Source organism: Patagioenas fasciata, chromosome 2 (genome assembly GCF_037038585.1).
Source record: "Patagioenas fasciata isolate bPatFas1 chromosome 2, bPatFas1.hap1, whole genome shotgun sequence".
Taxonomy (NCBI): domain Eukaryota; kingdom Metazoa; phylum Chordata; class Aves; order Columbiformes; family Columbidae; genus Patagioenas; species Patagioenas fasciata.
Window position 1 is genome coordinate 24,029,764 of NC_092521.1, and position 21,899 is coordinate 24,051,662.

Sequence of the window (21,899 nt, forward strand, 5' to 3'; positions counted from 1 at the left end):
CAGTTTTGGTAGCAACGTGTTCTTTTGCCAATACTGAACACATTCATGTGTTAAAGAGGAGGAATTATTACAAATTCTTGAAACAGAATCACCCCCTATTTTCATTTCTATTATGTCAAGGCCTATACATCCTAAGTAGCGTACACTAACGATAAACCAATGAAATAAGCAGTATTTTCCTGTCTACTTTTAAAAAGTTATGCAAAGTATATTGCTCTAAGCTTTTACTAATGTGTAAGTCTAAAAAAAGTGCAATGACTTTGAGATCTCTGTTGTATAAAAAGGAAAGTATTAAACTACTAGAATAAATGTATTATTTTAATTCATATTATAATTATTATACCCCTGTTATAATTAATCTTATAATTGTAAAAAGAGAGTGTTACTCGATAGAGAAAACCATGAAATATATACTGCAGAAGAATTAGGTCTTCCTAACTGAGGATAGTGTGGAAGGGAGTGAAACAAAACAAGTGACATGCCATATTTATCCTGCACAAATGCAAAAAAGAGGGACAGGTGGTACCTGAGTCTTTACAGCCTTTCATGCCAGTGATACCATAAGTAGATTCCATTCCCACATTTTATAGCTATATAAACCAATTAGAGGCACTGAAGATGACCCACAAGGTGACACACACATAAAGGTGTCTCTTGGGAAGTGACTTCTCTCCACATTAATCATCATCCATCAGATGCTCCCATCAAAAAGGCTAATGTGTTTTTCTGGGAGTTTCACATACAGAATATAAACTCACAGTGACTCCCAAAACCGCAAAGCATCACCGTTGAACAAGTCATTTAGGGGTTCTGGTGCAGTCGTTATTACAAGGCCTCTGACATCCAAATGAGCTCTACCCAATTAGACCATTTGCAATTGAACCAAACACACACTGTTTGTTAAAATTTAAAAAGGCAGGCCAGAAATTCATGTTTTGTAGCTAGACAAATTGTAAAAATGTTATAAATGGAAAGCAGAGCACATGTGTAAGAGAACTAAGAGAACGTGTCACAAGTCACAGAAACTCTTCTGCCCATGAATGAAGGGCCACTGTGCAAAGAACAGCAACTCTCATCCTTATACTTCTGTTCTTCCAGTCAATGTTCACTTTGACTAAAATTTTGTACAAGTTACATGCTTTAAAGAAAATATTATTTTCAATAATTTCAGGAAACAGACTAATTTTTTCAAATAATTTCAAGGATATTTAAAGGCAAGTAGAATATTTGGCTAAGTTTTATATGTAATAGTTACACTCTAGTTGGCATTCATTGCTCATTAATTAATTTGCTTTTAATACAGATCCTTCACTATTCTCACTGGAATACAGCACTAACAACCTATTAAAAATAATTGTATTTACACTGCTGCACAATTTTAGCAACTATTAGTACAAAGAATATGTGAAAAGTGCATATGACCCTCCCACACAGTGTAACTGCCAAAAAGGCTTCAAGGCTGCACATAAAATCCTGCAACAACTAAATAACAAAAACAACTTTTTATAGTTAAGTATAAAGTCTTTTCACTTAAATACTAAGAGCTGACCACAACTCCAATGCACAAAATCTTCATGCACTATTCTATCATGAGCAAGCCAGGGCTATGGCTAAGCAAGTACCAGCTTTGGATCCAAAATAAACTTTCCAGTTACTTTGGTTCCAAACACATTTACCTACTCAAACTTCCACTAAAAGAATAATCCTTTGATGATTTTAAGTTATGAAGTTCTGTTTTATCTGACGACAACTACAGACTTTTCTGTTCTACAATTGTGGAACAAGGAACAAGAAAATAGCTTTAGCAAAAACTTTCAAGGCTAAGTTCTCCAGCACTTAACCAGACAAAATATTCTAGAAATTTGCCTTTTTCATGCCAAATGATAATAAAACACAGAAAATCTGTAGGAATTTAACATATAAATATACTTCTGTGTTTAATAAAATGTGTACTATGTTTAATAAAATAAATATATCATACAGTACTTGACCTGAAAAACAGAGTCATAACCCTCATCTTCTAATCCTCTATACATTGCCTTGTACACATTTCAGTTTTCCCATTTAGGCTGGTACTGAAGTAAAAAGCTACGCATATGCATTTGTGTCCTGAAAAATATATTTAACTAAAACAGACACAGGGACTACTAGCAATAACAAAAAGAGCAGCAGACATATCTATAAATCCTCCATATTTCACTAAGAACTACTGCATATTTGTTTGAAAGCAGTTCTTGGACTTTTCCTGTGGTGTTTCCTTGGAGTCTGTTGAAACTTTGCACTGGTAACATATAATGTCCTTCTGGCCAGAGACTAGCATATACTTTGAGTATGATCAAAGCATAAGGAGGGAACATCTCAGAAGTGTGTAAGCTGTTGTATGAACTCACAGGGCCATTTAATTTCAACATAGATAAAAGTTACACTTATAAAAACTGTGAAGAGTAAATAAAGGTAGAACCCCAAACACCAGAAAGAGTATCTAATACAAAAAAAACCCTCATGGACACAGCTGGGTTGGGGATGTCATCTAAGGAGACCTCCCAGAATGAGTGCCCTTGCCGCCTCTGTGGCAAGTGATTTTTTCCCCTGGATACCTCCTTGAGCCAGCCCTTGCCCACCCCAGGCACTGGATTATTTTCTGCTGGGTCCCCTTGAGTGAAAGAGGCCTCTAGCTCTGGGTTTGGGGAGTGAATGTGTGCACACTGTGTATCATAATTATCCTTATGTGGTCTTACAGTAATATCCTCAACTGGTATCTGAATCTGTGTTTTACGTTGTTGGATTGCTAAATAACCCTGTTTCTAGCTGGTTTCTTGGCTAAACTGTTCTGGCTAGAATAAAGCCTGTTTGGAGCTTGTTGCCTGCTTAAATTGACTTTTGGGGTGTCTCTGTGACACAGTCACCAGTTTTCTTTTCCACAAAAATACACTCATTTTAACACAGGCTTTGTTTTTGTTTTGTTTTGATTTCCTATTTGGTAACAGGTAAGCTTCATTTTTAGCTGTCAGTATTGTAACCATTCTTCAAAGAAATTTACTTCGCTGGTTGCTCAGGTAACAAAGCACACTTTGAAAAATGTACTTGTAGAATATCTTAGTCCTGACTCAATTTTCCCCCCATTCATAAAAAATTCAGCTCTTCATTGTCCTCTTTATTATTATTATGACTCAAACTGTAAGGCTCATTTATCTAGGGAGTGTCATTGTGCTATGTACCACCCAGACACACAACAGAAATGCACTGCTTACTTCAAACAGCTTACAAATTCTCTCACCTGACTATCCTTATCCAGCCATTCTAATCTCTAGTGGTGACAACATTAAGAAAGGAAAACAAGCAAAATACTTATAAAACAATGATGAAAGAGCTGGCTGAAAACTAAATATAGTTAATAGAAAGCATCTCCCCAATTTCAGTATGTTCTGCAATCAAGTCATAAGTCTGAAGTTCTTGCTCATGAAAAACTTAAGCTTTCAAATTTTCTAATATTTTGAACCAAAAGTACTTTTTGCATGAAAGAGAAGTAAAACAGACACAGGTCCTGGCATGAGCCTGTATATAAATGTATTTCTCGGTAGAAAGAAGGAGCAGGTATTCAACACTTACTTTCTGTCTTACTTTTGTTTGTTTTGATACACTGCTTCCCTGAAAATAAGACAGGGTCTTACACAAGTTTCTGCTCCAGAACTTATTACTTTTTTACATGTACAGCTACCCAGACACTATTTAAATTGACTTTTTAAATGATCTGTAACTAGGGATTGGTTTTGGAGTAGGGCTTATACTTCAAGTATCCTCAAATATCTTGAAAAAAAGATCATGCTAGGTCTTACTTTCAGGGAAACAGGGTAGTACATTCTGGTGTACCATAAGATAGCAATCTCACAGAATATACTGTTCAAAAGGCACATATTATAATAATTCTAAGCAGGCACTTGATACATACTTGGAAGAACAAAGTCCTAATTCTAGCATTTCTACGCCTAACAATGGACTTCTAAGATGGTCTTCTTTGTGTATAGCATGCAGATGTACTGCTACATGACAACTCTGCTTTTACTGATTGATCAGCGATCACAACCTAGAGCAGTCTGCGTTTAAATCGAGTGGTCACCTACTTGTCCTTTATGAAAAGGTAGACAAGTGAGTGGCTGAGCCATGACGGCTACAATATGTCATACTCTATCACACCCCCCAAGAAAATACTTCTCAATTACTTTTAGAAAGGAAGGCATTTTGCAAATCTAAATATCAAAAAAAAGGTGTATAGCCATGTTTATACTACAGAAAAGTGTGACAAGCATTTTTTCTTCCTATAATTTTTTAAAGGACCTTCCCCTTATATATAAAAAACTAATATTCTGAAACCAAAGCATTCTTTCCTTAAGTTACCAAAAATCTATATTTTATTTTTCATTCTCTAGGACTTTGAAACTACTGAAATAAGACAATAAAACTTGGGAGCTCCTTTAAAAACCCTCTAATAAAAAGCACTGGGATGCATAAAAAGTATAATAAACTTTGGAAAGACAGTTTTTTTTCCACTTCCTTTTCATCTTACCTGAAGTGTAAGGCGCTTAACTGCATTCCACACAATTCCAATAAACTCCTTCATTCTTTCTTCAGGACTTCTGCTGCTTTCAGATGAGTTCAGCATGGTTTTCACAGGAAGTGACAAAGGACGAGACTCTAATGCAAACAACAAAACTCAATTACACAAAGAATATATAACTAAGTTCTGTACTTGCTGGTACCAAAGAAAAAGATTACTTATTTTAAATTCTAAAAGAGATTTCTCTCTCACTGGGTGTTTATTACTAGTTTGAAACTTGGCAATGCAACTGTATCAGTTCAGCCTGGTGAGAAATGCAATGAAATGCTTAAACTTTTTAAATGTAAACTGCTAATAAAATATTATGAAGAATGCTTGACCCAAGCAAATTAAGACAGTTTTCAAGGTGTGATAACCTATTTGGTGACAGAATAGCAATCAAAGAGGCTTTCACATACATTGCTGCCAGTGTAATCAAAAAAAGGTTTTAATTGTCTAAAGTCATTGTAAGAAATGAAAGACCAGCCCATATTAAATGACAATCTTTGATTTGTTTTCTTTAAAAAATTCACTTAACAAAAACGTGAGAATGTTTCCAAAAAAAGGCATAAAAATTAAACCATTTTCTTACTTTGCAAAGCTGAAAGGTAAAAGTATAAAATATTTCAGCAAAATTCAATGTTTTCTAGTAAAAGGAGAAAACTCCTTAAATTGTTAATTATTTACTCATACGAATATGGAAAGATTTTAGATAGCAGAAGCATTTAAATGAATATGAGCACAGCAGAACTTCAAAAAAGGACTAGTGAGATTGACTAGTACCTACAAGTTCATTGAAGACTGTGTGAGTAATACACAGTTCTTCCTGTCATCTCCTACAGAATATCCTCCTCCTCATGTTTTGGGATACCCATCGAATTATTGTCAGCTTCTTTAACATTGCACATATTACAAGGTAAAAATTAGGAACAGCTTGAGTATCAAGAAATATTAAAATGAAAAAGAGTTACTATAGCATAGAACTCCGGAATACAAGTGTGGGTGAGAATGATATGCAGAGTCATTGTGACACTCCGGAAATTTCACAGACAGGAATGCTTCAGGTCAGGATGAAAGTACATTTTAGAATGTAAAACATCCTACGTCACTGAGCAAGTGCATTCTTTGTGCACGGGACCTCAAGCTAGGTTTTGTTGCAGCCTCCCATGTTTTGTTTGTTTGGAAACACACTCCACTAATTCTCTCTCAATTAGGGGAATCAACTTTCTAATGCCATTAACAAGTACGCCTGAATTAAAAATAAAATGAGCTGACCAAAGCACCAGTTGTTTCTCTCCATAGATGTGCAATTCAAACCTGCAACACTGATTCAAATTCCAGGGATATCCATGACAGACAACAGCTTCACTGTAATACTGAACCGAGAAACTAAAAAAATGAAAACCTCAAAACCCAAACAGGTAAGGAACCATTCAACCAGAAATCACAGAAAACAGAGAAGTAATAAGAGATGTTTCAGAGTGGAAAGAAGAAGCAAGCACAGAAGTAACACCTGAAAAGAAGTTGTGTGCTCATTTCTTTCCTGCACCACTAGGTCCCAGAGCTTTGTCTGAAGGGATGCTGGGCCAAAACAATGTTTAATTCCCTATCAGGCGAGCCCAGCAGCAGATGACAGTTGCTCAGAGGCTGGTGTGGCTATCGTGTGTTTGGCTAGTCCTCAATTGTAGACATTTAGACTGGATCAGCTCCATCTGTCTCGGTACGAAGGTTAATCTCCTAAAACAATTATGCTGCTACTCAGCTACTACTGAATTGAAAACCTAGGAACATTTCCTGGCACTGTAATCAGCCTTGTCTTTGACGCCAGGAGCCAGTCAGCAATAGCTGGATAGAAAATATGATATGTATGAAACACAAACTAACGAAGGGAAAAAACAAAAACAAACAAACAAAAAACAAAACAAAACAAAACCAAACCAAACCAAAACAAACCCAACAAAAATGGGAGAGTGGCTTCAAGTTGTAAGAGTTGAATTTTTAAGACAACCAGTGTACAGAATCAGAAAATGTTCCTTCTCTCATCTTCTAGTCTCATAATGTGTAACTGGTATTTTTGTAAAAATAAACACCACAACTATTTCAATCAACTATCAAACACTCAGAGGCTGTCACTCTCACCATCAAGTTCAGAACACATGCTGGTAATGAGAAGACTTTTTGAAAAGGACAGATCAGATCAATAAGGATTGAGCTACCAGAACCAGAAGTTTCCATAATTCATTTCACAACTTATGGTTAAAGTATTGCAGCAGTTCCTAGTCACAATCCTGCAAAATTAGTCACAAATGTACTTTCTTTTTAGAAGATGCCACTAGGCAAGACTTCAACGTACACATTCTAGATAGAGGTGTCTTTCTTATATAGACAGACGCCTCCTTTGTGATTTTTTACTCTACTTGGAACTGGGTGCTTTAGAAGTTTGATCCATAAAAATATCTTCGGGGAAAAACAGTGCTACTCTGTGCTATTAATATTCAGTGACACAAGGAACACGAATGGTGAAATAAAACTTTTGAAGTGCAAGGATTTGGCGCAAATGGACATTTCCTCAAATAAACCAAAGCAGAAAAGACCACAGATTAGAGATTTTCCACTACTGGGCTGAGGACTGATGGTAATCTGTGCTCACTACTGGCCTTGTGCTCTCAGTTCCCCCTCCCTCCTTACAGCTAGTCATTGAACTCAAGGGAGGTAAAATACACTGCTAACACCTTATTCCCAATTTGTCTGTGGTACAGATCCACGGTGTCTCAATCCCTCTGGTACAAGATGACTCCCTTCTCCCGGCCCACTGTGTGCCTCAGACACATCGTGCATCAAGAGGGCAGCAGCTTATATCTGGGTGGAAAAGGTCATTGCACTGCAGGCAAACCTTTGGTGACCCCCAAAAGCTCAGAGAGTTCCCACTCAAAGACACCGTTTGTAGAGAAACACCCAAGCAGCAGCCTGCAGTAGGACAGTCTCTCCGCCATCCCATCATACGACCGTACTCAAAATGCGTCCGCCATATGACCTGCAAGAAGTTGGGCGAGCTTTCCTTCCCACATCACATCACCTGTCACACGGCTTCTCACACAGCAGAACTCAGGTAGGCTGAGAAAAACGCTACTGCAAACTAATCAGAGTTACTAAGAGGCATGACAGGAAAACACAGGAACATTAACAGTATTTAAAAAAAGAAAGAAATTAAAGGAAAGAGTACAATTATTGCACGGCTCTTTATGGAAATATGTTTTCTCTGATAAAATCAGAAGTAGTTTCCATAATGTCAAAGAACTCATCAGGATTTCTTAATATCTATTCACCTTTTCATGCACTAGATACGGCTTTTTATCAGAAATAAAAACAAAACTATAAGGGTATTTGCAACAAATGCAAGCCAGTAAAGAACTGATCAAGGGCTCTAAGGGATTAGAAATGAGATTGAAATGCAGTGCAGGAGAAAACCAAAACTTCAAACGACTATGAAAAAAAAATCCAAGTGGCCTACAGATTTTTTTTTTTCCAAAAAAAATAGTTTCTTATATGTAAAACAAAACAAAACCTGCCCCAGCCCCTTACAAAAAAACCCCAATCATCTACTTCAAAATGTATTTGGTCTTTTCTGTAAGCCAGCAATTTCTGAGTTTTATGTATATCATCATGAAAAAATAAAAATTCAGTGAAACTTGTTAGAAAAGCTTCTTTATCCTTAGGTTTGCATCCCAATTTTCCTCATAACTCTACATATTCTTTTATTTGCAAGGGAACAAAACTAAACACCTATGTCCATACACAGAGACAAATGAAGGCATTACAATTGATTCACACTTCTGTGTGTGTGTATATACATATATGTGTGTATATATATCTGATGGCCAAAGAAAAAAAGTTCTGTTCTCAGTGGAAGGTACTTCCATATAATAATTTTGTCCCAAGACTTCATATTAAAACATTATATATGCATATAAGAAATTGCAAAAACAGAGAGGAATATTTTGTTAAAAATACTTCCTATTTTAATGTATTATTTTTTTCCCACAATCCAAATTAAAAACAAAAAGTTAATCTAAATACCAGGCTGACTGAAACCACTAGGTGAAGCCCAAAGAGACCTTTGAAGGTCCCTTCCAACCCAAAATATTCTATGATTCGCCAATATTATCTGAACCATCAGTACCCATCAGGAGCATTCCAGAAATATTCATATTTTATTTTTGCAGTATCATAAGTTATTCCCTATACCCCCATTCCTGGATGACTGATATTTGAATTATTCATGTAACTGAGCTTTCTTTTCTAAGGACAGGTTATGATGATCTGTGTGTAAAAAAATTTGCACTCTTCATTAAGATGCTTGAGAACAAAAGCAGTACTTAGTTAACTGAAATGATTGCAGAAAGTCCTTTTAAGCTTATAAAAATATGCAATATTTTTGCCCACATACTGCATAGTCTTTGCATAAATAACTTCTTTACTGGGCTTAGAGCATTTTTGCAATCTACTTTACTAATGGTGCTGATAATATGTTACTGTTGTCAATCAAGATGATAACTGAGCCACACAGTCCCTGACAAACAACCAGAGCAAAGTCCTTTATACCCAGGGAAACTGCAGCAGAGAGATACAGCAACTGCATTAGAATGGGCATTCAATGAGCAGCAGAATCAGTGTTAAAATATAAAGGCTTTTGACTTTTTACCCAAGATGCCTTTTTTATGGAGTAAACACGTCAGTAAACAAAGACAAATGTGCTATTAACATTGTTGTGCAAGCAAAAAGGATCTTTCCGCATGAAAGTGGAGGTTGGTTAGGGAATGGCTATGGTCAACATTTTCTCCCACCAAATTCTTAATGATTGCTGAACTATTTCTGAAAAAAAAAAACCAAACCAAAACCTATTTAGTTCTGGGAACAAAAATTTAAAAAGGACTCACACTTTCATACACACCACTAACAGCCTTTCACAGGCAAAACTGAGCTACTACATTACTAATTACAAAAACGTGTTTTATGTGCACTCATATCTAAAGTCCATGTTCGAATTTATCTGAATATTGTTTACCATTCCAAATAAATTTTATACTATGAAGTAAGAATTTCAGCCTTAGATTTGCAAGAACTTTTCTAGTAAATGCAGGAGGAATTCTGCCCAGTTTTCTGCCTTTTTAAAAAGACACTGGAAGTTCTTCAGTCTTTTAAATGTAATCTAAAAATAAGCACCCGTTCTCTCTCAACTTTCAGTTTCTGTACACCGAAAGTGTTGGACAAACTACATTGGTTTTGTGTTATTAACATCTTTGAAATCCACACACTAAACTAAATAAATCATGCCATGATAATACAAAAGTCAAACATTTTACTAACTATGAAAACTCACAATAATTAGTTTTCCATATAGTTATGTGACTGTCCAGCCATTTAAAAGTTACTATAAATCATCTGTGTCTGGAGACCTTTCTTTTAAATAATCTTTCCAAGAACTAAATCCCATTTATAAAAATATAAAGATCCTAGTATTTTCAGGCACCCTACCTAATGTGCACCAGATTTAAATTCCTATATTTTACTTTGCCTATTTAGCATCTATTTAATTTCATTCATCTTACCAAATAAATCAGTCATACATTTTATAGCAGGCATGAATAAACGATAATCATTCAGTTCATTGAGCAGAAATAGTGACCTACTAATTCAAATACTTCAGATAATCCATTGATTTCTCACCAGCCAGGCTTCTTTCACATTTGCCAGTTTTTTGCATTCCAACAGCTCATTTTAGCAAGAATCTAATTCAGCATTCTAGTTGTACTTCAGGGAAAAAAAAAAAATCTGTAATTGTATCCAGTTTTGCTAAGTATAGGTCATACTCTGACACAATGTACTCAAGAGAAAGTTTATTAACTTAAGATGAAACTTCATATAAAAACAGTACCCCTGAATCAGCCGGTCTAAATGAAATATAGACATGACTACATTTAAAGCTTCCTCTTTCTTCCACTTTTATGGAAAAGTATGTAATAGTGGTTCATAAGTGTCTTGTGTGTATCTTGAAGGAATTTTAAGAATTACTTCATAGAACCATAGAATACCAGGTTGGAAGGGACCTCAAGGATTATCTGGTCCAACCTTCCTTGGCAAAAGCACGGTCTAGACAAGATGGCCCAGCACTCTGTCCAGCCAAACTTTTAAAGTGCCCAGTGCTGGGGAATCCACCACTTCCCTGGGGAGATTATTCCAAGAGCTGATCATTCTCATAATGAAAAATTTCCTTCTTGTGTCAAGTTGGAATCTGCCCAGAAGTCACTTGTACCCATTGTCCCTCATCTTCTCCATGTGACTCCTTCTCAAAAGGGAGTCTCCATCTTCTTTGCAGCCACCCTTTAAATGCTGGAACACAGTGAGGAGGTCTACACTAAGCCTTCTTTTCTCAAGGCTGAACAAACCCAGTTCTCTCAGCCTTTCCTCATATGGTGGCTTCCCAGCCCTTGGATCATCTTTGTGGCCCTCCTCCTGACACCTCTCCAGCCTGTCCAGATCTTTTTTGTATAGCGGGGATCAAAACTGGACACAGTATTCCAGGTGTGGCCTGACTACATTAAAGCTTTCAACATTAAATTACTAACACTTCCCATAACAACCAAGAATCTCCAGTTATAATAAGAATCTAATGAGCAGCATGTACCTACACTATCAAATACTAGGAAGTGATTGAAAGGAAAGGTGGGGATCTTTCCTTGCCTGGTTTCCTATGGAAAAAAAGCTTATACAATCCTATACTCTATGCATATATGTGCAACTCATTTGCTCGTCTTCTAATTCCTTTTACATTTGCTGGTCAATATAAATCAAATTTTGACAGGATGAATATTTCAAAAATACTATGTGTCTACAAACTCTGGGAAAGTAAGTAAGCAGGGGAAAGAAGGTATAAATTGGCGACAGAAGTTCTGTGCTTATTAGAAATCGGACAATTTATACAGAATAGAGAATATAAAGGGCATCTGGGACAGGTTTTTGAACTTTCTTGTTATGACACTGTCAGGCTGAGCTGGCAATTAAACAGACAACAGATGCTCTCTACTAACCCTTTCCCTCTCCAGAGCGGAAAGGAGAAAAGGGAGAGAGACTTATGGATTGAAAAATTAAAATAGTTTTAATTAAAAAAAAAATACATATATAACAGGATTAATACAATTACTAATGCTACTAACAGAAATAATGAAATATATCTAAAACCAACAATATCGATCTCCCCCATAAGGATGACAGAATCGCACCCATGGTGACACACACCACACACACTGCAGGGCAGGGGCTGGGGAGTCCCGGTCTGGACTCAGCAGCAGATGGAAATTGGATCCAAGAATGCATGGATAAGGATAAGAGCAGAAAAATGGGCAGAGAGTCTCATAGACACTGGTCACAGAGGAAAAGAGAGAAACCCCCACATTCCCTCAGCTTTAAACTGAGTATGACATGTACAGGATGGAATACTTTGTCCGTCAGTTTTTGGTCACTGTTCTGTCCACTCCTCCTCACAGGTGTGACCCTTTTATGCCCTTTCGTTTATGGAACACAGATTTAGCAGTGACCTTGGTTTCTATAGGGATAAGTTTAAACATGGGCCTTTCTGCATGCCATTCCTACCGTTACCTTAGTAACAACTGTAAACATCGGGAGTTATCAATTCTAGGAGCAGACACTGACTGAAAAAATGTAGTCAACTCCAGAAAGTGCAGTTACTTGGAAGAAATCTAACTGAAAAGAAAATGTACTGAAAGGAGAACTGGTTGTCTCCTAGCCAAAAGAAGGAAAGACACTATCCTCCACGTGCTTGAAATACAAACAAATAGTAGACTAGGTGTAACTTAGCATTTACAAAACTTTAAAACTCTTTGATTACTTCTCTGTAAGAACAGCAGTTCCACAGAACAAAAATATCAATGTGTGAGAAGTACAAGTAAGAGATTTTTCCAAACTGGAATGATTTCATGTCCTGTCTCTCTCTCCATGCACACATACTCTTACACACCACAGATACGCTTCCTGCAAAATGAAACAATGCTGGATTCTTTCTGTCAGCTTTGAACTTGGGAATGACACTCCACAGTAATACTGAAATTGTAGCGGAATTTAATAACCAGTGCACACTCTGACCTGTGACCAACCTGGCCCACAGATAAAAGTTGTCCAAAACTCACCACTGTTTAATTCTCTTTTGAAAATGCCCTTGCAATCCGTCCACCAGACAACAAAATGGAGCAATCTCTGGTCACAGGCACCAGGCCTAGTGATGAAAACCACTTGCCTGCTGTCATAGGCCCTGATGTACACTCACGATATGGCTGAAATTCAGTCAGACCACATACCATGACAAAATAGCTGGTTGAGGCACACAAGGATCTGGAAAATTATGGGACAATTGCACTTTCAGTTATGGGATAGGGCATTTAGTTTTCAGGTGCCTTTGTAAGAGGCTATGGGGCCTACTCCAGCTGAAAGGTTCATGTTTTCTTAGATGACACATTAAATTCCACTTACACACCTATCCTGTGGCTGTAAGAAAAGTAAAGTTTCAGGATTCTGAGCCTCTCTAAAGTAGCTTCTTTCATTAAAAGCATTCCTCGTACTAAAGAGAGTTCGTGAGGCTACTTTTCTACTGTTACGAAAAATTAAATGCCATAGTCACTGGGTTAACCCTCGCAAGAGAGTATCAAATTTGCATCTGGAATATCATGGTTACTTTCAAGCATTGCTAAAGGTTGGATGTTACAGTAGATATTGGTGAAAGCAAATTTCAGTGTAACAGCTACAAAAAGACCACACTAGGAGACAGAAAAAATAAAAACAAACAAAACAATCAACAAACAAAACCCAACCAAAATCAATTACATCTTTAAGCATGGAAAATGTTTTTATGTTTTTCAAACAAATTGAAAATAACTATAATGATCTAAGAACTTAATACAAATCAAATCTATAAGTTATTTCAGTAATGAATGAGCACCCATCTTCAATACATGAAAACAAACATATTGAATGTGTGAAAATTAACATTTCATCATAATTAAATGGTGTGCACCAGACAGCTTTCAAAGACTGTCCTATCCATCTCCTGCAGTCCAAAATATCTTTCTGTGTAGGTATGCTGCACGTGCTATATATGTATAATATTCCATATTTATGCACACATATAGCAATCATTTTCACACTATCCAGACATAAGAGCTACACTTCCATGCCTGGCTACAGGTCTGCAAACAGCTTTTCATTGAACTAACAGGGAACTGCTGAATTGCTGCAAATGGGAGAAGTGGGTGGATGAAGGAACTGAGGTACTTTCTTTTTTTTCCTTAATATTCTTTCTTTATCACCTTGTTTGTTCATAGCCACATCATATAGAATTTAAACCACATATTCTATTATCTTTGTTTTTGAAGCCGCTGTGGTTTGGGTGATTTATAAATAACTACAATTTGAGACTTAAGAATAGAAACCTTGGATTTCCACAGACAGATACCATATAAATAGTAGTTCTGCTCTTTTCCCATGCTTCATTCTTGGCAAGGTCTCAGCAGCCATTAACTAATAAACTGAACTCAAGATCAATGCTTTAAATCATTTAACAGCTGTGATTACAAACTGCTTTCATTTATTACAGAGAGTTGGTTTCCAGCAGTTCTCCAGGGAGTGACTGCTGAGATGATAGACTTGAAAAAGAGTAAATTCAAAATCACCACCTGAATAGCATGATTTTAAGACACAAACTCGATCTGCAAAGACTATACATATGTGCTTGCTCTCAGTGTAGGAATCTCAGTTTTCTGACAAGGCATCTGTATCTAGAGACTTGACGATTAAGAAATAAAAGGCTTACTAGGATTACTGCCCTTTTTACCTAAACTGCTTTTGTAGCATAGGTAGCGTTATAGGTCCTAGATCTATAATCAGTGTGTTATTCCTGGTTTTAAAAGGTGGGACAAATAATGAAAGAACACTCAGAGAGAAGGTAGGAGAAATTAAAAGAAAGGAAATAAAAGTAAAAACCTCTGAGAGTGAGTGACCCAGGAAAATCTGAAAGGAGAAGAATCACAGACACTATTTTTAGCATAATAAACTAGACCCTCATTCAGCATATTCCAGCACATTATATACCTGTAAAGAAATGAATTGTGTAAGGAAGGACCCACCAAAACTTCTCTGAGAATGAGATCTCATCTTTCCCACTTGCACCCCTCCAACCTTTTCCAACCACTGTAACTGGTGGCTTTGCAATAAACGCAGAGACTTTTTTTGTGACACAATGTATCTATTAGTTTTTACTGCCCCTGAATCTAGCCATGCAAAGCCAGTTCTGACAAACAGGGCACAAGATGAACTCCACAGGAAAAGCTTTTACCATCACCTGAAGTTTCAGGCGCTGTACAGAGAACAAGCCTGCAGAGCACTGCAGTGTGACATGGCTCTCCTTTCATTAAAGGAAATCTCTGTGGTCTACTGAAGCAGAGAGATATCATCCCTTTAATTAATTTCATTAGTATACAAGGCTTTTGCTCTTTGGTATTCATCTTATGTTTTTATTCCCCACTTTCACATGTAAATCTCAAACACTTCCAACTAAACTACACCTGGTATTTTATCTCCAGAGTATAACAAAGATACAGACATTTTAAAACGCTGCTTGCCTTCAAACTTGCAGCGTCGGGCACGCTACATATTAAAAACAGACAAAACAGACTCTCTGCTATATGTATGTAGCTTCACCTAAAAAAATAGTAACTTTTTTCAACAAATTAATAGTTGAGAATAAATGAAACCTAATTTAGTAATCTCTTTTTTAAAAGACTGCTTCTCATTCAAAAAATAAAACCCTTATTCAGGATTGTCTCTTGAGAGAATCAGTACTACCACCTTTCATTTATTAGTATCAAACTCTATGCTACTAAATTGTTTTCTAGAGAAGCCTAATATCTGCTTAATCACAAAAAAACAGCATAAGGTTAATCTTACTTGATAAACTCAATGAGTAAAGTAAGTAGTAGCTAACATAAATGAAACCTAAAAAGGAACTTTTCATTTTTGCACCAATGTATGCTGTACTAAGTAATTGAAAACACACCTTGATACTGAGTTTAATTTAAAAAGTGGAAGAAGTTGAAATGTACAGAAATACTACCTTAGCTTTTAGGATGTTACTAATGATTTTGTTTTGTCATTTCTGCACTCATGCACAAAACCCAAAACAAAAGCAAAAGTTACATTCATGGTATTTCTGTATTTTGAACGATAACATCTTTTATAATAGCAGAGTATTCTGGTGTGATCATTGCTGCAGAAAAGATACTCAAGATGAAGAATAACAAAGGCTGAAAATCAAAAACTAGCTACTAGGCTGAGCAGGTACCAGACTAGGACACTAATTTTCAAAACTCAATTACAAAGCTACTTCTACAGACTACATGTGCATTTTTATAAATCAGTAATTAGCACAAACTAATCTATCAACCATTGATGCAAATAGCTGCCTTCAAATGACAAATATTCAAAATTATGGAAGTTTCTCTAGTGAATTACAACTTTGTGCTTTGTTGGCAGGCACCGGTAGAGCTGACTTCAAGAAGAAAATAATTGTATCATTTATTGTATTCGTATAGCAGAACAGATTATAAATATAGTTAAAAGAATATACTTAGTACAGTCATTTCATTACAGGTAAGAATAATGGAAACTCAAATAAATGGTAAAAATAAAACGATAAATGGTAAAAATAACTGTTATTCATAAATGAAAAAGTCTTTGACATGAATCTCTCATTTTACTAGCAATGATAACATGGCAACCCATATATTAAGCACTAAACAGATTTTCTGGTTTCAGTCCTTTTTGATCTCAAAATAAGAATTAAACCCTCCCACTAATGGACAAGATTGTAACCTCCGTTTCAGCAGACAACATCTTGAATTACTTCTTCATTATCTGGAAATCAACATCAATGCAAGGGAAAAGAGAATTTGTTTAGTGTATTTCAGAAAGATTACTAAAAGTCTCAGCTGGACAGCCAATTTTTTTGCATGATCTCCTTTGGATGATTTTGGATTAATAAATAGCCTAGAAAAATCCCAGAAAGTCATATCATCTTGATTAGCGACACCAAAGTTTAACATTAGCACTCTTAAGTGGTCAGGAAATATTCCCACATTTAATAATTTCTTGAACTCCAGAAACAGAGGTGCCAACAAATGCATTTTCTATGGGAGACTGATTTTGTAAACAGTTAATTTTAGTTGTTTATACAAAAATTTTACTTCTATACATGTCAGACTCAAAGCCAAGACTGATTGAAACCAAAGAGATTAATCTTAATATATATACAGTCTAATAAAATTATGGACTAAAATACTAAATATCAAGGCAAATATCAGATAGTCTATTGAAAGCATATCTTCTTTATCCCGTTCTAGAAAATGTGTTACATGAAACTATCAGGGTCCCAAAGATAGTACCTAAATGAAAATGAGAAGAAAGTTAAACATATATTTCAAAATTGCAAGTTTGATTATTCCTAATTTTTTAAAGTTGTAATTTTCTGGGAGAATATTTCTTTAAAACTGAAAGCTGTTCCACAGTATTTGCACAGCTGATGCCGTTCAATTGCAGACACACGGTTACTGCGGGAGACTGGCAGGGCAGAATGGCTGGTTTCATTAAGTGATCATACCTGTTACTGTTTTGGTTTTGACAGGGCTGCTGGCGTACTCGGAGGCTTGATTCGATTGCTGCCTGGCCAAAGGTGCACTTCCAACTGATGCTTCGTCCTCTTTTTTCCGAGTTACTGGCACACCAAGCGGAACAGCTCCTACAGACTGCTAGAAAGAGAAGTGTTTGTGAAACACTCAAAGCCAAAACACATTAATATTCAATTAGGACACTGTCTTGAGAATAATGTTTTAAACTACATATTTTGAAATGTATAGAGAACGACTTGAAAATATAATTGGAGCACATTTACTTTGAAAACAAGTTATGAAACACTACATTCAGACTTGCATTTGTGATTATTTTAGTCTTGTTAGTCTGAAGAAAAGCTCTACAATAACGGAAAAGTGGAACAGAATTTATGAACTTCAAATGCCATGTTTGCTCGCCAATCAAAATGCACATGAGTAAACATGGATAACCACAAAACAAAATAATTATCTAAGTATTTAATGGAAACTGGAAAATTTTAGCCAGATATAGAGACCCCAAAATTTTGCTAAGAAGTTTATCAACCTTCATTAAACTTCAAAAGAAAAGATGCACTGTTATTTATACGTTATTTCATTTGTTCCTCACATTTTAAATACGAAATTTAATTCTGGCAACTACTGATCTTGAATTGTTTTGTCTTTCAAGCTTATCAGTGAACTACAAACTGCTGAAAATATGACACTGTTAAACAAAACTGAAGGCATTGAAGTCTGTATCCTGATGTTAAAGATCAGAAAAGAGTGATGTGTATAAATCCACATGGGTTCTGGAACTGGAGGTCCACAAGTGAATACAGTCTATTGGCTTTGTTGTTACTTTTTTAATAATGTGAGCTAGAAAAGACAGAATCACAAAAAAATCGGATCCTCACTTTCGCTGTACAGTTGGCTGGTAACATTTTGCTGTAGTATTTGCTGCTGCCTACACTGTTGATGTGTCACACTTGACAAAAGCAGAATATTTCTACACTTGGTTTTGCAGAAGGTTATCATTTAAAGATGACAAAAGTTTTTTCTAAGGATCACACATCAGGATTACATGCATCTTAATCAATTTTTGTGTAATTTAATTTTGTTGGTATTGGAGCAAAAATGTAACCCATAGAGCTGGGTAATGAGAAACCTCACACGTTGCATTAGGAACCTCTGTGGGAAACAAATTCGTGTGAGGCGGGCAATGTGCTTGTAAATTTTCTCCAATAGAAAACAGATCACTCAATCAAGCAGTGTGCAACACGTGCACACACACAAAACCCCAAAACAGAAAGAAAAACCATTTAATTGAAGGAGAATGACTTCCAAACGCCTTCACCATTTTCCACTATAAAAGTAAATTGAAGTAAGAAAGAATCAACTACTTAATCCTACTCCAGTGAAAACAATCAACTTAAATATACAGCGGTAGGCAAAATTAATAGGAAAATACTAATGTCAATGACAAACAGAACCCTCATCTTTCCTCCTCCCCCTAAATGTACAGTCATCAGCTGTGTCTCCAAAAGCACTAAGGAGTCATTCTAGAATACAGTAACATGCCACTTTGGTGTCCTCTAGCCATAACAACAACAAAAGAACCACCAGTTCGGAAAAGACAAGTATTACACCACAGAAATCCTTCCCACGTGCATATAAGAGAGGCTGAAGTTTTGTAAACTTCTGTCAGACACACTGGAGCATTTCTTTTCAAAATTAAGCATTTTATTTGATACAACCTTCCATAAGGCAAAGCCATCTGCAGCTTTCCCAGGACAGCAACTGTTGAGGCACGATTTGGCAATTCTGGACATAACACTGGAAGAACATGGACTCGTCAAAGTGAAGCAAGTGTTTCTGAAGAATGAACACAGACAATGCAAGAGAGTAAAAAAGACAACAGGATGGAAACACTGTCTGAAGGAGGATCTATTTCTGAACCACTGAAGAAATAGATCAGCAACATATAAGAAGTTACACCACTAGTCATATAGTGAAAAACATCAAGGCTATCACAGCCAGACAAAGCTGGAAAAAATTATGACCAAATATTGAGTGCTTGAGTGCTGATCTGGACAATGAAACAGCTGTTTCATCTTTGCTCACTGAAATCAAGCCTGATGTTGCTGTTGATGACGCCCAGTACAATCTTGTCAGGTTTTTGGCAAGAGATTTCTGGTTAAAAGAATGCAGAAGATGAAACATCAATGTTGAACTAGATGGAAAAGGATCATCAAGATTTGGGTTTTAGCCACAAACTGATGAGGAAATTGTGGCTTGGGAAATGTCAGATGACGGGAGCCTCACAGCTGTATGAGAAGATATATCTGATGGGAAAGGAAATATTGCAGGCAAGTGTTATCCAAAGAATCCAAGAAGCTAATGATAAAGTAATATGTAGTAAAGTTTAACACACCTACTTGGCATGTAAGCTTTATGGTTACTAATTGGTAGTGTTATAAAAAGATAAATCAAGAACATTTAATAAAGTTATGGGACTACAGCAACATTTATATGAGGTTGTTTTGTTGACACAAAGTTCTAGAATACTGACCACAGATTTATCAATGCAATAATGTTTTGTGACTATTATGCACTGAATACTAGATACGTAATAATTCATGCTACTCAAAGTAAGGAAATTCACTACTTTTGCAGTACAATTCTTATAATTATCTTTTTAAGTGGTGACTGAAAAAAAACACAGGAAAGCTATCCTGCTCCAACTTGAAATTTTATTGACACAAATAATCTAGCACATTGCACACCATATTAAGTACGTGTCCACAAAACACGCACAAACCTATATGCTATTTATGCATGTAAATGGAACAAGAGATATTGATTTTTTTCATTTTACTTCACACTGTGCATTCAACACGATTTTGGAAATGATAAAAATCTAAAATCAGAGAAAGGCGCAGAACCATAAAAGCTAAAAAACAACCTGCCAAAAACACCAAGCCCCAAGTATTTCCTGATTTATGTGGAGATACGCCAACTAACTGAAGCTAAAATATCCTGCAAAGAGGGCTAGTGGAAATTCGCTCCAGGTTCAATAAATTAATATTTTAGTTAATTTGGTATTTTTGGTAATTAAATATTTTATTTCTGAATTACAATATCCCATGAGTGTTGAGGCTGAAGAGGATGCAGGTGGATCTGGGAACATGAGAAATGCCTTTTACAGAGAACTTGACCAACCGAGTAGACAAGCAACTTCCATTTGGAGGACGTCATTACAGTCGCTGCCCTGACAACAAACCAAAGGTAAAAGAATATTCCAAGATAGGATAGTGCTTCAAACAGGAAAGGTGATCTACCAAGAGGATATTTTCTAGACAAAGCAGCATGTAATACTTGCTACACTGATTATCTGGAAAGATCATCAGATAGCAATGAAAATACTCTCATGTTAACAAATATATTTTCCTCACCTCTTCCTGTCCCAGTCACCAAACCATTTCTTTTTTTCTTTTTCTGACACTAAACAACTCCATTTTCTTCTGTTTGTACATCACTCAGAGCTGTTAGATTTGAAATCAGTGTAAAACATTTTTGAAAAATGTGTATAAGTTGTATAAATATTACACAATCTTAACCAAATTGTGTTCACTTGATCTTAGAAGAGGAAAAGAGCAGGAGGGCAAGAGAGCTAAAAAAGAGCAAGCTAAAATATTCCATTGTCTACAGGAACACAAACTCATACTAAGTCAGGAAATTAATGAGCTTCTTTTCCCACTGGAAAATGCTGAGATACTGAACGCTGCCTTCACCCCAGTCTTTACTGGTAAGACTGGCCCTGAATCCCAGCTCCCAGAGACTGGAGGAAAGAATGGAGCAAGGAAGATGCATCAGGTCAGGGAATATTGAAGCAAACTAGACATTGATAAGTCCACAGACCCTGATGGATGCATCCACAAGTGCTAAGAGAGTGGGCAGATGCCATCACAAGGTCACTTTTGATAGTCTTTGAACAATGATGGTGACTGGGAGAGGTGTCTGAGGACTGGAAGAAAGCAAATGTCATTTCTATCTTCAAGAAGGGCATGAGGGAAGACCCAGGGAACTACATGCCCATCAGCCTCACCTCAGTACTTGGGAAGGTGATGGAAACCACTTCCAGGCATATGAAGGACAAGAGGGTGGCTGGGAGTAATTAGCATAGTTTCACCAAGTAGAAGTAATTCTTGATCAATTTCATAACATTTTATGATGAAATGACTGGCTTGGTGGATGAAGAAAGCAGTGGATACTGCCTACCTTGACTTAAGCAAGGTCTTTGACAGTGTTTCCCATAGGACCTTCACAAAGAAACTTATGAAGTAGGTGCTAGATGAGTAGACAGTGAAGTGGACTGAAAACTGGCTGAAGGGCTGGGCCCAAAGGGGGGTGGACCAGTGGCACGATGTCTAGTTAGACTCCAGTAAGCAGCAATGTACCCCAGGGGTCCAAGTCCTGTTAAACACCTTCATTAATAGGAGTGTTTGATACGCCGAAGGGCTGTGCTGCCATCCAGGGCGGCCATGACAGGCAGGAGAAATGGGTTGAAAGGAACCTCATGAAGTTCAACAATGTTA

At 36.5% G+C, this 21,899-nt stretch overlaps 1 protein-coding gene across 10 annotated transcripts in view; it reads right to left on the reverse strand.

The window, feature by feature from the left end:
- VPS13B (vacuolar protein sorting 13 homolog B) overlaps nucleotides 1-21,899 on the reverse strand; it is a 449,354-nt gene that overhangs the window by 226,632 nt on the left and 200,823 nt on the right. For 8 of the 10 annotated variants that reach the window (XR_011737362.1, XM_065830342.2, XM_065830346.2 and 5 more), the window contains 2 exons: nucleotides 17,316-17,463; nucleotides 4,565-4,692 (listed from right to left, as the gene is read on the reverse strand). Coding sequence is in view for 9 of the 10 variants with exons in the window: in XM_065830342.2 (XP_065686414.1) it covers nucleotides 4,565-4,692; nucleotides 17,316-17,463 (276 nt within the window). In the remaining variant the exon portion in view is untranslated. The remainder of the gene's footprint in view (nucleotides 1-4,564; nucleotides 4,693-17,315; nucleotides 17,464-21,899) is intronic. The other 2 variants (XM_065830344.2, XM_065830343.2) reach the window with 1 other exon arrangement.